The sequence below is a fragment of the Aptenodytes forsteri genome, unplaced genomic scaffold (genome assembly GCF_000699145.1).
Source record: "Aptenodytes forsteri isolate BGI_AS27 unplaced genomic scaffold, ASM69914v1 Scaffold351, whole genome shotgun sequence".
Lineage (NCBI taxonomy): Eukaryota > Metazoa > Chordata > Aves > Sphenisciformes > Spheniscidae > Aptenodytes > Aptenodytes forsteri.
In genome coordinates this window covers 169,276-187,600 of record NW_008794604.1, presented here as the reverse complement: position 1 = coordinate 187,600, position 18,325 = coordinate 169,276, and the positions used below count along the sequence as shown (strand labels likewise).

The 18,325-nt window shown below is 47.4% G+C and overlaps 1 protein-coding gene across 5 annotated transcripts in view; it reads right to left on the bottom strand.

Annotated features, from left to right (window-relative positions):
• SIL1 (SIL1 nucleotide exchange factor) overlaps positions 1 to 18,325 on the bottom strand; it is a 99,186-nt gene that overhangs the window by 45,601 nt on the left and 35,260 nt on the right. For all 5 annotated transcript variants that reach the window (XM_009273192.2, XM_009273190.2, XM_009273193.2 and 2 more), the window contains one exon: positions 316 to 436. In XM_009273192.2, coding sequence (XP_009271467.1) covers positions 316 to 436 — 121 coding nt within the window. The remainder of the gene's footprint in view (positions 1 to 315; positions 437 to 18,325) is intronic.

The window sequence follows — 18,325 nt, the reverse complement described above, 5'->3', positions numbered from 1 at the left end:
AAGTAGTTTCAGACTGATTGCTGCAGACATTTCAAAGGACTAAGTGCCATTAAAAGAAGCCACATTGCAAATTTAGTTTCGGTGTCATGGCATGAGAAGCCACGAAGGTGTCTCTGAACATGCACTCAGGGCACTTCTACCACCATCCCGAAGGGATCACAAAAGACAGGGCTCCCTTTTCAGCACTGCTGAACTCTTAAACCAGCAATTAAGTCTCAGGAAGAGACAGCACTTGAGTGCACCAGGGAACCCGGTCTCTAATAAAAGACATGAAACCCGCAGCCCACCCGCCCCTGATGCTTTGCATCACTGTACCTTTTTCTTCTTCTCTCCTCTCTCATGTCACTCTTTCCATTTTCACTATCTGGGAGCTTGGCTTCTCTGTCTCCCGTCTGCAGATTTAATCGTACGTGTGACCCTGCAGGAACAGCTTGACCTACAAACAAAGGTCAGATTATTTTAGGGCACGTGCATTATTTCAGCTTTGCGCATGGCCGGCGAGCTGAAGGCGCACACTCCTACCCGAGAGAAAGAGATAAAAGCCTCGTCCCGCACTGTGAACGGGAGCGGGCTATCGGCCGCCGACCACTCTCCCCTCCAGCAATGCTCCTTCGACACAAGTGCTGTTTTAACCCCGCAGAGAGGCCACCCTGACCCACCAAACACATCCCCATGCAGCCGGGCTGGCTCCGTGCTGCAGCGGAGGAGGGACCCCGAGCAGAGCAGAGCACCGGCTCCCTTCTCCCTCCCGGGCCAATTCCTAAGGGAGCACTAAAACTCCACGTCAGGAGCGGATTTGGAGACTATTTGGAGAAAGGGGAATTGGTTGCTGATTGGGGTAGACAGCATAAAATACAGCTGCCAAAGTGAAATCAAAGCATACTGCAGAGTACAGCCAGGTACGCTGCATATCAAGTGTTCCAAGGCGAGGCTGTGTTGGTTTGGAAATATTGTATTAAAAGGAATATATGATCACTACTATCTACCAACGAAAATACAAGGAATACATTAAGCTTTGGTTTTAAATGCAGAAAAGATGGGAAATTCAGACTGTTTTTTTCTTGGTCACAATTCACCACACAATTCATGTCACGATGGCCAGCTGTCGCAGAAGGATGGAGAGATGGCAATATTTGGTTGCTGCTTCTTGATGTTGCTTCGTCTTCTTTTAATGCAAAAAATCTGCCTGCTTAGGAGAGCGGGGTCGCAGCTGAATGAACATGGAGATCTCAGCTGCACACAGGCAAAAGCGCACGGACAGACAGACAGACACACAGCCACTCATGCTCTTCTCTCTCGACGAGGTTTCCCTATTCAGCCTTTCCTTTATCTGTCTCCTTTTACCTAAAAAGATGTCTAGGATAAAATAACACAACATGCAGGACACAGATAGCATCTCCTACCAAAGGGAAGCGAAGACAAGGATAATTATTTTGTACAATGAATACATATTCTCAAATATCAAAAGATATGACAAAATCCTCTAGTCTAGGGAACGATGTGATTGATCCCTCCCTCTTCAAGACCAAAGAGACATTTCACTGATCAAAGGACCTGGTGCTTCCTACAAAAGAGTGGAATGTTTGTCACAATTCAGACAAAAACATTTCAAAGCCTAAAGCCATCCAGCAGGTATAAACGCATTTAGAAAAAACAGGAAAATCCATTTTGGAAGATTTCCTATTAAAACAGGGTGCATTTCTGATAGCTCCTCTTTCCCTCCACCATATCCTGTCCATGGGAAGTCGCATTGGGTGGATATGTGAGGGGACAGACGTCATTATCTTCCCATCTTAAACTATGCAAGGACAGGCTCGATATGCCTCTGCCGCACTCGGCACACTTTCCACCGATGGACCCAACTCTTCTCCTGCTCCTTTACTTGTGATATGCAGGAGAGCTTTAATCTATATGTCTCTCTAGAGGAGCATCTTCCCACTTTGAAAAGGTGAGCTTTGCAGGAATTCACTGCGACAGCAGAGCTGCCCCCCTCGCAGGTGATGCACGCAACACAGCCGGGAGGTGCCGGTCGAAAAGGAGTTTGTAGGATCTCCACGAAAAGGACGACACCGCATCTCCTCTCCCTGTTTCAAGAGACACCGAGGCAGGGAACTGCCAGCAAGGAAAAAAAAAAAAGTATATAAAATGGCATTGCGTGCTGAACATACCGATGCACGAGGACATCCTCCTCCTCCACGGGCACGAACAGCACCCAGCGGAGGAGAAAGCGAGGGGCAAGCTGGGTCCTTCCCCTCCCAAAGCCAGCAGCAGGTTCATGCCACAGCAGGACAAACATACTGCTTTATTAAATAAACCAAGAAAGACGTCTCTGTTTTCAGCAAAAAGATTGGCGTAGTCACTTAAAATATTCCAGATGTTTGAGACAGGATGAGGTCTTCAGTCTTGTTTAGTTTGGGGTATTTTGAAGTATTATTTATAAAGTGTGTTTGAGGGTGGGTTGACTTGAATAATGTGATTAAAATTGCTGATTTAAACGAGCAAGCTGGAAATCCTGAATTTTAATCACGTTTCAATATGTAGCTTCTAGACACTTCCCTTAAAAATAGTTGATTCTCTTTGATTCCTATAATTTGATACTATTCAACAACTGGGAGCACGCACCGGAGCGATACATATGTAAGCAATTACACAGCTTCACATGCTGTTGATACAGAATCACACTCTTAATAGCTTTTCCCCCCCCCAGAGGAATTAATTTTTTACTTATTGTTTATATTAAGTTGCATTTAGGAAATGAAACTAAATTAAAAAATAAAAAACAAGTTTATATTTAAGCAATTTTCTGACCTTTTTTCTCCTTGACACCTTAGAAAAATAAACGATGTCTATCCAAACAGGTATGCATTGCATATCTGCGTTACTGAATGAAGCTGAACGGTCTCACCTTCCAGAGATCTCCAAATCCTACAGCCGCTAGATCTCATCCTGTCCTACTCCCTCGCTCTTTATAAAGGGAAAGAAGAGTTTCCATTCTAATTAATTTCCCACCCCCTTACCGTTTTCCCCAAACCCCCCCAGCCGCTAGATCTCATCCTGTCCTACTCCCTCGCTCTTTATAAAGGGAAAGAAGAGTTTCCATTCTAATTAATTTCCCACCTCCGAATCATCTACCCAGTGAGTAGAAATAGCTGCGAAACCCCCTCCATGAACCTGCAGAAAAGGCTATATCTGCCGGAGGAGGAAGCCAGCAAACTCCTTCCCCCACAACCGGTTTGTATTCTTTACTACTTAAAAAATATCCCGTACTTGGAATTTTTTAAACCACAATTGAAGTTATTTGAATACGTTACTGCATCAACTTGGGTTGATGGATCTAAGAGAAAGCCACGGGGTTTAAGCAGGCCACCCAGCGTCCCTGACGGGGACGTGCCGCCCGCCTGCCCCTCAATCACTCAGCCCTTCGTCTCACAGCCAAAAAGATAGCGTCCAGCAGGTAAAATACTTCCAGAGGATAACACACCCTCGCCACTGCACGAATGACAAGGTATTTATTGGGAATAAATGTCAAAGCAAAGCAACAGCGTTTATTTTCCAAGCTGATCCTGTGGCAATACGCTGCTATGACGATATTATTCCTGTTCTTGATTTAATCCCTTTATCTACTGGCACCCACTGCGGCTGCAGAAGCATCAGGGCGGGCTTTGCTCTCCTGCACGAGCCGGAGCATGACCACTTTCTGACTTAGACCGCTCTCCGGACAAACTATTGCCACGCCTGGGTGCTGCCAGGCATCCAGGCATCCGCAGCACCCGCAGCCTAAAAACGCGTGGTCTTTTGGAGGTCCTCCTGGTGCGTTAGCCTTCGTCTTATTTGGGTGTGTTCGTCTGTCCTGAAAGTTGCTTAAAGTGACGCCGAGGAGGAATTTAATTTATAATCCTATTCTTTTAATCTTGGTCAGCCAGATTTTTTCAGACATCCGTTTATTTCTTCTTGTAATATATTAGATGGAGTAACAGCACTGGAGTCGGCTTCAAGGCAGCAACTCACTTGCAGGGGTTCTGCTGACATTTATAAACTGATTCTATTTCTCTCTTGTGTTTTATGTTATCAGCTAAACCTGTCGACTTAAATTATTGCCTTGTAACCAAATCACAGTTATCTGTTATTCTGTTATGTGCATGTTTCTGAAGCTCTATACCTATATCAAGCTTTGCAGAGGTTGAAAACAAGATGATAAATAAATAAACAAATGGAAAACAGAACACGCTTCCGCCACGCTCACAACTAAGGCAAGAATCAGGCGCGTTATATACAGGATAACTAAAAGCAGAGAGCTGCTGTGCTGAACATACATCACGTAGTAATATCCAAGTAACCCCATCTCTCCTTTTCTAGACCAACCAAATGACCAACTGTGTTTCCTCACTAAATGAGAAAGGTCTCATCCTGCTCAGCTCCTTTCCAGTACGTTATTCCATTTAGTGCTGGCCACAAGTGGTTTTGCAACTCTGCACAGGGACAAGGCTGAGCCCCAACTCACTACACAGCAACAGGCAGGCATTAAAAATAACCGGGCAAGTTTTACATCACACATAGACACGCAAATCTCATACCGAGACCGTGCAATAACTTACTGTGCTCCTGGCAGCAGCCGCCCCATCCCCTACCCACCCCTTGGACCTCCGAGCTGCCACCCATCCACCTGCCCAGCAAGAGAAGCGCAAGAGGGACATGAGACACTTCCCCTCCAGAAACACCTTCTGGCACTACTTCGTCCCCTATGGCAGAGAAGTGTTCCCCTGGGAAGGATCCTGAAAACAGAAAAAAGGGTGATCCAGCTCGCCGAGGCGGATCCCCTGGTTTCTCCCCAAGAGAGCGTCCTCGTTTGCCATTGAAAAAAAAAAAGAAAAAAAAATCTATTAACAGTGTGAACACAAAACCCAGTTATGAGTCAGTAACTGGCTCTGCAGTTCTCAGAAATCACCCTGGTATCTGAGCAAGCGTCAGATAGGATCTACCTTTCTTTACTCTTTGTTTCTCTTGGCACAGGGGAGTGAGGGGAAAGGGACTTTCTTTCTAATACAGGCAACAAAAGAATCTGCAAACCAATACATGAATGTTCCCAGCAAAACAAACCAGCAGTGCTGCAATATTAAAAATAATAAGGCTGCACAAGACTGACAGAGCATCCACAAAAAGTTATCTGATGGCACCATACTTACTCCTTTAATAAAATAATGAAAAAAAAAAACCAAAACCCCACAAGGAGACAAATCCTAGGAAGCAGCAGAGCTCCCCTCTGCCACCTCGCTGGCACCACCGGTTCCAGGAGCCACCAGTGCCACGGGTGGGCAAAGGAGAGAGGCTGGGGCATCACGTGCCGGTCATGCATAGGGGGACACAACCGCCCTGGCACTCGCCAGGCTGCCGGCTCCTGCGGTGGGCCCTGCCTGGGGAGAGGACGGGATTTCACACGAGCACGGTGCTCTGGCTGCACGAAGATGCCGCCTGTTTCTCACGCTGAATGCTGGGCTCAGAGGAAAACAGAGGAACCGGCCGTAGTCTGATGGGGCTTAGTGCATGCTCTGACTCCAGACTCTCCAGTTAGCACTGTCGAGCTAGGAAGCAGCAAAGCCTGGCTTTTCTGATTTGGTTGTTTTTTTTTTGAAGCAGCAAAGCCTGGCTTTTCTGATTTGTTTTTTTTTTTTTCCCCCATAAGGGTGAGTCATACCACTCCTTGGATTGCTTGTTATTTCAAAACAGAACATTTTTACATACAAAAGGAAGGGAAGATGTGTGGAAGACGCAGGTCAAGAAGAGACGGATTACTGGTGGGAAGAGGAAGCCCAGAGCCTGAATCCCATTTTGCTACTCCCTGCCCCTTTTTCACTCATCCACATCCTTTTGTATTAGTTTGCTTTCTGGCACTCACTGATCCTCCCAGTTAAGTGCCACCAGAAAAAGTCATTAATATGCTATATATCACCTCTTCCAGATAGCTAGCGGACAGGTTTAACAGCATCAGGCCTGGAAGCTCCCCTCAGAAGCCACCTCAGCATCCCCCAGCATTTCCCACCGTACCTCATGCACGGCACAGGCAGTGAGACAGCTCAGACACCTGCACCCACATTTCAAGTAGAAACTCCTACAATGCTGGATGAAATGCTTTACAAAGCCACTCCTTGTGCATCTCTTGTTTCCATTAGTTCTGTACTTCTGCTAGGAAACCACAGCTGCCTGTTGAGCGCAGCACATCCTTGGAGAAGCACCGTCCTGGTCACTGCCCGGTGCTCCTGGATTTCTCAGGTCCGCACCATCAGTGGCAGCAGGAGCTGTAATTTCTCTATAATTAATTACAGTAGGTAAACTCTTTTATAATCACTGTATGTTTGCCATGTTCATGAACTGTGCCTTAAGCACGTGCTTGTGGCATCTGTAGGGGACGGGATGCTGGATGAACCCCTGCCGTGACCCACCGTGGCCGTTCCCATCGTGCCAGTTCTCCCAGGGGCTGCCTGCCTCGGGGCTGAAGGCAGCCGTGCTGCCTCTGCCTGCAAATGACAAGTCCTGGTGATGTCAGGCTGGTTTTATCACCATCATTTTGTCTTATCATTGCACCTCGATATGGACAAAGATCCTGCTGTGCAGAGGGCTGACAAGGATAAAGAGACATCCTTCCCTTCCTGGGATTATGGAGGAAACCACGAGAGAGGAGTTTTGTCCTTACAGCACGAGCAAACAACTCAAACTGCTGTTTTCTTCTGCCTCCCAGAGCACACAGACAAATACCGAGCAGGAAGGGCCTGATCCCCAAGCCACAGATATTTAGCTCTCAGCAGCAACTCGCACCAGTGTCTTCCAGAAATGTCTGAATGTGATGAATTGTTGAGAGACTGAATGAACAGTTAAAAAAACCTCAACAAAACCAAGGATGTTTCACGTAAAAGACACTTTAGTTGGTTAGCTTATCTGACAAATCTTTTATATCATACTCCAAGCTATGCTAAAAAATATCCTGCAATTCGACCTGTCAAAATGGTGATGTCTAAATATGACATCTTCTCCAACACCGATTTTGCACCACGCTGCAGCAGAGCAGGGACAGAAGCCACCTGAAATGCCTTCAAGCTTGCCAAGGGCGAATCTGTTCCCAGTTCAACACCCAGCGCTGCTGCTGGCAGCAAAGCCATCCCCGGGAAAACCCCAAAATCGCTGCACTGATACATCCCAACACAAAGTGTCACCGTCTCTGCTCTTGCCCGGGTCCTTATGTGTCTCAAAGGAGCAGCACTGCTTTCTGCTGGACTTGACCCCTACTCAAACAGGGCGCAGAGAAAGGGCCCTTTCCATTCCAGTTTCTCATTTAGCAAGAGAGAAGCTACTTACTGGTGCTTGCTGGGCTACTGTTTTCCCATGGCTAATACCGCAGAGATCACTGTGTGGACTCAGGGTGCTAAGGGCTCCACACAACCGGGATTACAGGGAGACACGTGCCCACAGTGAACCTTGGGAGAACTTTCTTTCTTGCATCCTATGATTTTTAATGCCAACCGCTTGCTTGCTGCAGTAAACACAGAATCATAGAATAATGACCATGTGTTTAAACACCATCCATCAGGCCTACAGCTCAAACATTTGTTTATCTGAAAAGGGGTTTAGAGACACTCTTTTGTCCTAGTGCTGAGAGGTCTTCTCTGTAATTTGTTTCCCTCGGCAGATATAATGAAAATGTCTTTAAAATGATGCCAGAATCAAATCCCTCCTTCCGCAATTTGATCCGCAGCTAGCAGAGAACAAAGCGTCGCAAGGAAGGGGCTTTCCAGTAAGTAATACTTGGTTAGACATGCGAAAGCATCAGTTATATTTGGACACTCGGTTGGACAACCACTTAGGACTGCCAATTTAAACCCATCTAGCGCTCTCCCACGGCACTGTATTTATGTTCTATCAATTGATCAGCAAGTGCTGGGGGGGGGCCATGAGCCCAGTTATTCAAACCGGCGGCACCCTGCGAGCACCAGGCTCTGGCTCCTAACGCCTCTTGCCAAATCCACCCGCTGCCTGTGCTTGGCTTCACCTCTGGCTCCGGCAGCGGGAGAGCGGAAGGGGAGAGGCAGGCAAACCCAGCGGTGACAGGCGACGGACCCTGGTTGACGCTGTCAGAGCGGGTCCGTTTAACTCATGCCTACCATTGCCGGCGGCCAGAAAGATTATTCTGCACGTAGCCCAGCCTCGTGCAGGGGCATGCACAGAGCCGAGCTAGCTGCCTGCCTAAAAACCCACCAAACCTCGAGCCTCTCATGGCAAGATAACCACCGAGGACGAGAGCGCCAGCTGTCACGCGCAGGGCAGAGCACGTACCTCCCACGAGGTGTCTGCCGCTTTCCGGGATGCTCTGAGATAGTAAGCAATGGAAGCGAAGGCGGATGCTAGTGAGGTCCCTGGGGAGGAAGATTCTTAGGGAAGGAGCGATGGGAGGGCTCGGGAGAGGACATATGGTGCCTCTCTGACGGGAGTCGCTGCTGTAGCATCTGTTGATATATCTTCTGCTGCTGCCAATACAGAAAAGCTTCATATGGCAAAGAGTTCCTCGCAACAAGTGCTTCTGCCCTTCCACCTCCCTCTCTGCAAAGGTTTCTCTCTCACTCGCACTGCAACAGCAGAAAATACACCAGGAAAAAAATAATAGCAGGGAAGGAGGAGGAAGGGTTGCCCTTTTGTAAAACTGGCAAACACACATGTTTTCACTTTATAAGCAAACCCTTATCTCCAGTTTCAAGCCAGTCATTTCTTATGCATTACCACACACCCTTGGTTACAGCATGATGCATGTGCTTAGTGATTCAATACGAAGCACTTAATTTATTTTCTCTTTTGATATTGGGCTCGATTCTGTGAACTGTAGCAGTTTAGAGCGTTTAATCCCACAAAGGTCTGGGCAGCAGCAGAAAAGTGGAGATTGAAGGTGTCCAGCCACACTCTGATTATTTCAGCTATCAAACGGCATATGCTGGGCTGCACGGACGCTGCAGTGACCTTTGTCTCAGCATGTCGCCAAGTCAACATCCAAGCGAAACATTATTTACAAAAGCCAGTTTTAATCCCTCTCCGGCTCACTAAGTTATTTATCCCCAAGCCTAAACTACTTCATAATGTCACTGCAACCTATTAAATAATTGTCATCCCACAGGTGTATTTGTTATGCTGGAAAGCCCATCTGGGATGCTGAAGGCTTATCTACGTTCAGAGAAGATCAATGCAGAGTGTAGGCAGTCAAGGACAAGGGGGGTGACCAGGAGAATTGAGAACCTGACAAAATGAACTGAGGATGATATTTATTCTGCCGAATTTTAGGCACCTAATACCTTTTTGAGCCAGGCACCGTTGGCTTCTTTACTATGACAGAGATTAACACCTCCAGAACATCATCGACCACAGCTGTCTTCCACATCTGTCACCCTCAGAGAGCCTCTCTTCCTCTCCCCAGTGACTGTTGAGAGGGCCACCACAGATGAATGTAAGGGCAGAGAAAGCCACCCCCAAAGAACCCAGCGACGCAGAGGCATGGAAAGGACACAACTACTCTCTAGGGAGGGATAATCTGTCAGGACCAACACCAGTGTGAGAACCAGGAGGTCTAAGCTGGCCAGGATTAATCTGCAGTTGGTAACGAGGAGCTGAAACCTAAGATTGTGCTACAGGAGGAAAAAGGGACAAAAAAAAGGAACCATTTTCAAGGGGAAGGCTGGGAAGCTCAAGAAGGTGTCTTCATGACCGGGTCTCAGCGATCTTTGTTCCTGTCCTCAGCTTCTGTGTTTATAACTCAATCAAGGCTGAAACTGAAAAGACAGACACGTTCGACAGAGGAAAGCCAAACTCCCTCCTCCAGCTATCACCGGGAGCGTTTCAGGATACGCTGTACTGCTGGCAAGGCGTGCAACTTATTGACTCGGATTGCATCTCTACTCGATGCATGTCAGCTGGCTCATCGCATGCTTTCACACCAGTGGTCGCAGTAACATCCCGGCACCAACATTTCCCCAAGCCTAGAGCATCCCCCGGAGCCAAGAGAGCCCAGGTCTGCAGATGGTCGGACAACATTTCCCCGGTTCAACGCTGAAAGGTGCCTGATCCAAACTGCCTGGCTGCAAGACTAGCAGAACGCATTGCATAAACTCGTCTGCCAGCTACGCTGCCAAGCTATAGTGAGAACGAATTTGAATAATAAAAGCTGGAATAAGAAGATGCCTCGGAGAGAACGTTGGTATAGTGCTTTCCTAGCTTCAATTTAAAGCCTCGTTTCTGGAGCTAATGCAGTCGTAGGGAACATTAGCCTAATTTTTGTCAAGAGAACTTGCCAACACTGCAGTATTTAAGGTAGATGCTAAGGACTTGTATTATATCGCAGATAGATCACTAAGAAAGAAAGTAGTTGTGCCACACTTGGTTCACAGGAAAATAAACTGAAATTCTCCCTGGGCCTAATCAGGGGATGCTGTTTTATAACACCACGTGTGTGAGCAGCCTCACATTTTATCAGTGCACACACTGCAGCTGAGATCAGATCCAAATCCACCGTGGGGTTAGATACAGGAACCCACGGGGAGGTGCTTTAGGTGGGCCAGTCGCTGGAGATGGGCACCCAGGGACACAGAACCTGTCATTTCCCTTCCACAGATATTCAGTAAAACATTTGGCCCAACTCCTGAAGGGTTGGGTCCTTCTACTGATGGTGTTCACCAGTTGAGACACAACCAGTGGACTACGATTTCAGGGCTAAAAGGAGAAAACTGTTGGCAGAAGTAGAGAATTGGCTTTGCCTCCTCAGGTGTTCAAGTAGGAGGTCAAAATTGAACTTGTTTAGCCTGATTTTTAGAGATGCTCCACGGACGAGTCAGCAGAAAGTGAAGAAAAAAGAGGCTGCACCCTGCATCTTTATAAAAAAACATTTGCACGATCCTGCCCCCATCATACCCCACTTTAAAGAATTAAAACATTCCCAGGAGCCCAGGTGCGTTAATGCTGGCATGGCTTCACGCTTCCCACGTGCCAGCCTCAGAGTTGCATTTGCAACAAGTCCAGGATAACACCGCTTGTGCCGTGGCATAAAGGCTAGTCCGAGACTTGCAGCTTGCTCAGTGCGAAGCTGAAAATGCCCTTTTATTTGCAGCTGTCACTTGGAAGTGACAGCAGAATAACCTTGGCTTTGGAATAGAAATCGGCTTGCAGAGGAAGCCTGTGGGAGCACAACCCCTAGGCTGCAGACTCGCGGGCAGGAGGGTGGCTCTGCTCTGCTATGGATTCTGCACTCGCAGAAGAACCAAATCATTACAATGGCCAGAAATGTCCCTCGGGAAGGAAATCCTCTCAAAGATAAATCAATAACTCAATGTAATTTTAGCATGCAGCCAGGAGAATTTACATTGCCAGGAAGGCTGAGAGCTCTGCCACGGAGACAGAGCCACAGCATCATCAAATGGTCCTGCAGCAGTCCCCTGCACAAGGGCTCAGGCTCTGGGTATTTATTGCAACACCAGGAGCCTGGGCTCCGCCATGCCGGGACCTCTATGGACCCAAAACGAAATGGGAGCAGCAGGGATGTGGTACGGCAAAACTCCCTTGTGACAAACCTACCTCTCCCCAGCTGCATTCCAGCTGCCCTCCTGCGCAGCAGCAGCAGCGCGGTTGCTCTCTGCAGTCGTGGCAGCACTGGCAAATGCTCCCGGATCTTACAGGGTAAGAGGCGTGCAAATACAAAGCGTGAGTTAAAACAGGCAAAAGAGTCCAGGAGGAGTGCTACAGCCACAGCCTTCCCCCCTGGCCAGAGTTACGGGGGGTCCCACCAGCCAAACCACCCACAAAATAAGGCAAGACAGTGATACGCTGCAGCACACACTGTGATTAATGACACTGCAATTTACGTAATTATATTAACGCGAAGTACACTTGGACCAGTAAGTTCAAGGAAACTAATGACACTTTACAGTGCAGTTCAACACTGAGCAGTAACTCTAGCAAAAAGAAAAAAAGAAAAAAAAAAAGGACCCTAATTATTCAGTAGTTCCTCTCCTCCCAGATTCTCAGGGTCAGCTTGGAGGAGAAGGTGGCCTGAATTATATTTTCGTTTCCAGAACATCAACAGAATTGCTAACTAAGTTCCAGCAGCAAGGTCGAAGCCTGCCCATAGTTACGCATGCCATCCCCCTCCCGACTGCCAGCTCCACCGAACGGTGGCACCACTGGACCCAGGAAGATCTCAGGCTGCCTGTGTCCTCTGCGAGCATGTTTAAAACACCCGTAACTCTGTGCTGCTCCTCCAAAGACATGGTACCAGCGCCTCTGCTATTTTTTTCTCTGGTCCCCAGCATGGATGGATAAACTACAGCAACTAATTCCTTAGAAGGTAAAACTGGCCTCCCTGAAGCACAGCATGTTTTATGTGTCTAGGACTTGAACCTTACTGAAGATAAGCCTGACAGGCAAACACCCCAATACAGCTGGCAGCAATTTACTGTACACCCAGACCACCTACATATTGCGTATCGTTGCAACCAAAGCACCCGGCAGATGTGGAGCCTGTGCTGCCAACACACAGAGGGCTTGGAAGCAGCCTGCCCGCAGGCAGGTCAAGCAACAAACACATCCATACCTGCCTGGAGAGCCCTGGAGCGGGACTGCTCACCACCCTGCTTCACAAGAGCTTGAGGCACATGCAAACCCTCCCCGTACAGAAAACTTCTGTTGCTGCTCCTTCTCCTTCATGCTTTTAGGACTTGCCATGTGCACACACACAGAGGCACACAGAGTCCTCTGTCCTCTTCAGCACATGCTCTTCCCCCTGCTGCAGCCCACCTGGAGTAATGGATGCACTGTGGAGCGTCTGTGCTGGCCACAGTCGTGTCACTCCTCACGCTCTCCTTCGGTCCCACCAGGCTCTCAAACAGATGTGCCCATGCTCCATGAACGCTGACATGCTCCAAGTGCCTATATCTGCAAATCCAACTTTACAGCAGCTACAGACATGGCCCGTGTTTCCATGTTGTTTCATCGAGACTTGGACTTTGCACCTCTGAAATGCCAAGATCTGTTAGCAGAGCTGATCCAAGGGGCAATGTCAGAGCTCATGCCAGCACTGATCCAAAGAGCTGAAGATGCATTTTGACCACCCCAAACAAAACCAGGACAACCTGTTAAGCTCCTGCGATACAGAACATGAAGGTGCCCGAGAAGCCAGGGCAGAACAACTCTGCAAAGACTATATAAAAGAGGAGACCTCACAAGCATACCTCCGCGTCCGATGTAAAACCAAAATCAAAACCACAATAAAATGAACGATCACAAGTTCAGTGTCTCAAGATTGCACTCATGGGCTACAAGCTGGCAAAGCTCTCCTGGTAGCTTCCAAGCTCAGCAGCAGCATCCTGCAAGAGGGAACATGCAAAAAGCCAGCTCAGTGATGATCGGGAAGACACATATAAAGTAATCCATCACACGGCAATCTGCGTGCACCCAAATGTCCTGCAACACAATCAGAAATCAATAGCAAGACGCAGAAACTCTCAACCACACAGTAAAGTATAAAGAACACTTGTAATACTGATTTTAAAAGTGCCTCAGAGAGGACAGTTGCAAAGGAGCCTGAGAAAGCAAAGGAAAATGCCGGAATTGAAGCCTTTTTTCCCCTCAAAAAGACATTAATAATGGATTTTCAATGCAAGAAGAAAAACTGAAACCCACACCAGATTTTCCTGGTAATAACAGCTTTCTGCAAAGCCCAACTATTAATGTAACAGGGACGTCCATCAATCAAGCACACAGAAAGTACTCTGAGAGCTAAAAAAGGAGCAAGCAAACATCTGCTTTTGGCAACTTAAATTTTGCCCTTAAGCGCAAGGAACATAATAAATTATCGGAAGGTTGGGCTTGAAGTCATTTTCTTCCATCCCGGAGAGCTAAATGCTGAGGACAGGGGTAAAGGCACACAAACACGCCGCCGCTGTGATTTGTGCCTGACAGAAAATGGGAGAAATGGGCACAATTTCATTTGTAGACTGAGGAACTCTTGAAAAACGCCAGTGCCATTCTCAGCACCCACAAGGCAGCGAGCTCCCGATAGCGAACGAGTGGCAACACCCGCAGAGAAGTGACAGTAAACTATTCTTTGAGCCCGCGGCTTTAGTGACAACCATTTTGTCGTTAAGGAAGGCCTCGTGAACCCTTCAGCCATCCTCAGCCTGTCCAAGACTGTCCACACACTGGATCGGTACCAGGGTGGGATGACAAGACATGCAAACTTGCTCTGAGATGACAGTTGCATCCCTCCTCGCTACGGCTCTTCTCTTCCCATTGCCGCACGCTGCCCGCAGGGGGCTGCGGTGATTAAGGCAGGCCGTCGGTGCCTGCGCTTCTCAGTGCTCTCATCAAGCAACGCTTCACATTTCGGGTCCATCCACCCAGACGAGCACTGACTGGGGTGTTAACAGCAAACCTGAGAAAAGCTGGATTTACACCAAAAAAACCACCTGCCAAAGAAAGTAATTGGGGTGCCTCCGTGCCTCCAATATTTCCTCTTTTTTAAAACACAGTAGGTCAAAACAAGTGCTGGAGATAATTAACAGAATTTACTGATTCAACCAGAAGAAGCTGCAGGCATCGCTGCAACTAAGTCTTAATAAATTCTGAAGAGTGACACTATAAAATGACATTATGGAAGTCTGTATTTATTGTCTCCCCATGCTTTCTGTATCCAAGGTGCCACGTTACACTTAATAACAGTTTTTCTCCCCAGCTGCCAGTGTTGCAAATCCTGCCTGACACCTGACAAGCTAACCGTTGGGGTTAAACCCTGCCAAATACACCCCCGATAGAAAGCTTTGGTGGCGTGAACAGGGATAAATGATTAAACTAGTACCGCCCAGGCGATGCACAGGACAGTATAGACCGTCTTCTCACCTCTCAGGTGTGTGGCTCCACAGGGCTCACTGTGGTGCAGCAGGAGGGTATTTTGTCCCTGCTCCACCGATGGAAGAGATGCAAAGAGCAGCCGTTGTAGGAAGGTACCTTCACACACAGCCACATTTCAGAGCAGAAGCATGCCGAGAACAGCCAAGCATCATGGCTGCGCAGTCCCCGGGAGCGCTGCCGGGCTGCACCACAGCCTGTGCCAGCAGAGCAGCCCCGCCAGCGAGCTCCTGCCCAGTGTCTCAGCAAGCTCTGTGCGAGGCATCAGGAGGTCCTCACGGAGAACCAGAGATCCTCTGGTTCCTCATGCGAGAACTGCGGGAAATCCCGCTTCCAGGGTTCCCAGCTCAGCTACCACTGCGAAGTACACTTCAGTGACCCCGTATCTGGCTTTTAGACCATGGGTACAATCTTTCTCGAGTGTGGTCTTCATCGAGTGTCTTGTTTTACCTGTTTGTGTAGTATTCCTAAGTCTGCAAAAAAACCACCTTTGCACTCAGGCTGTACATGGGCAGTGCCTTGGGTTGTGGATAGATACTTGACAAGTATAAAGATGCTATTGTCCCACCCTGTCTGCATCTTCTGCACTGCAGAGGACACAAAAGAAATCACATGAACCATCTCTAGTCCACTTACAGAAAAAAAACCCAAACCACTAACAAAACCCCCCACACAAATTATCAAGTATAGCAGAGAGCAAACAGTAAAAATAGCCAGCGCTATTGGTGGTTTGACCTAACCTGAGGATCTTTGTTGGAGTGGATGAAGGAGAGCGTATACATTTCCTCCTCATAACGTGGTTGCATTAACACCTCTGACCAACACAGCTTGATTTGGAAGAGCCTCGGCTCTTCCTCCTCTCCTGCTTGCCAGCAAGACCGGGCTTTCCCGCAGGCGGCAGGGTGAGGTACAAGCTCTCCTCTGTTGGCAGCCTCGCCCTGCTCCTCCTTCAGGACATGTCCTTTCCACTTCAGGACATAATCTGAATGTTTAGAGAGCACCTGAAGAGATCAAAGTGGCTGGGAAGATGATAAAACAGGGCTCAAGTGAAAAGCCTCTTGGCTTATCTTCCAGCAAAGGCTCTGGTCCCGTGGGGGGCCTTCACTCCAGCCTCTGGCTCCTGGCTCCAGCTCTGCTGGACCAACATCTCCCCAGTAGCTGGTCTGTCATCACTTTCTGCTGCCTCTCTTCAAAGAAGTCTCCAGCAACTCTTCCCATGTTTGCTCCGTTCAGGTTTCAGCTGATGTTAGCAAGGGGGAACAGTCAGCATCACCACCAGGATTTGCAGATCTCTGTGGAGCGCACCATGAGATCCCTCTGTCTTAGCAAAGGTACTGCCATACAGAGTCACAGATTGGTCGAGCATGAAAGGCACCTCTGGAGATCATCCCGTCCAACCTCTGCTCAGGCAGGGTCACCTTGAACAGGTTGCCCAGGACTGTGTCCAGTTGGGTTTTGAATGTCTCCTAGGATGGAGACTCCACAACCTCTCTGGTGGAGTTGACCTGCTCCAGTGTTCAACCACCCCAGAGTAAAACAGATTTTTCTACATTTAAACAGAGTTTATTCTATTCCAGTTTTTGCTGTCAAGGTCCCTCTGAAGGGCAGCACACCAGTCGGGTGCAGCAGCCACTCCTCCCAGCTTTGCATCATACAGTCTGTAAATACCTTCACAATACCTGTAAAAGCCTTCACAATTTGCCACCTCGTTACAGCTCTAGCTAATTGAGATACAGAGAGATCTAATCATTTTTGCATATTATCGGCTGCAGAACAGTGAGATAACTGTAATTAGTAGCAAGCTGGTTAGCAGGTTAAATGATAGTATATTTAATGAAGAACAGGTGGGCTTTGTTTCAAATAAGAAAAGCAGCAGATTATATCAAAATGTAAATGCGTCTTAAAATACAGTCTCGGTGATAACTTAAACGTGCTTTTCGAAACACTACCAGACAGAAACTGAAAGGTTTCACTTGGCTGAGTGACAAATCCTAAAAGTAAAACCTGGTCTGGGGTTAAAATGTAAATTGTTGGTTAGATCTATTTATTCACACCCTGCAGTGATGGGAGAGACATGCAATGTTTCTTCTTTTACTTTGCAGGATCATAGGCACATTCCCATTATTGCCATTGCCGCTTCCAAGGTCTTTGCAACCCTGGGAGATCTCCAGCAGAACAACAGAAGAAATACCAAGTGACAGACTGCATACATTAATTCAGCATTCAGATAACATCCTGTTGCAAGTGAACGACCCAAGCAAAACTTCCTGCAGCAGGCAGAAAATCGGGAGAGGGGAAAAAGAATCTCTGGGCTGAAGAAAGATCTTTTGAATCAGAAATGTTGTCCTTAACTAGAATTTCCACCACCACCACGCTTACTCCTTCCAAAATGTAAACACCTAATAAAAAATTAAACTTGAATATAGTAAGAGTTCTTGCAATAAATGGGAATTAGTTCTACAAAACATCAAGACAGACCCAAGGAGATTACATTTCTTTCCCAAGCTTATGCTGGTAAAGCAGAGCTGGAAAAAACAGAGATATATTTATTTTCTAACTCAGAAGCTTCCTTGAGATGCTAAAGGAAGCTGTTTCAGTAAAGCGGAGACATTTCTTTTAGTGTGTGTTCAAGTAAGAACAAATGCAAAACAAGCTTCCAGACCTCAAGAAACATCAAATAGCTTTTTTAATTTACATCCCAAATTCATTGCAGATTCTAAAATGAATGGAAGGCAGAGATCAGAGAAAATGTCTCACTAAATCAGGACAGCATGATGGATATTCAGAGTTTTCCTCAGGAGAGCAAGGTGCTTTTAAGCCAGAACGGAGGAGGCAGAGCATGGCTCTGAAAAGGGTCTGTGGAAAAAGAGGATCCATTGCTAGTGTGACTCTATAAATAAATATATGGAAAAATTAAAAAAAAAAAAAAAAAAAAAAGCCGCAAGACAGCCACATCTGAGTAAAAGCACTAATTTGCAGTCATGAACTGTGAAGGACCAGGATGAAATATTCCTCGCAGGAGCCATTTGACTGTGTGCTGACTGCCCGAAAAAAAAATCTGACTTTGTGCTCACCCACATAAAATAATTTTTGTAGAAATTTTAGTAAGTGGGGTCTGAGCGCACACAGAGCCCATGGGGGAGACTGCAGGAAGGAACGGCCAGAGCAAGACGGTGGGGAAAAATACTTTCTTCCTAATTATGAAAAAGATAACGCTGTGAAACTGTGTTTTAGTGATGTACACGATCTAGACCGAACGCCAAAGAAAAGGAGGGTTTAGCTCTCAGAGCCAGGTGTTTTTATAACAACTGTCAGACGCACACCACTGACCACAAGCTCCCGGAGCACAGGGCCACATAGGTGTCTTGGGAAAAGGGCTCAGAAGTGGTCATTCTGGCCACAG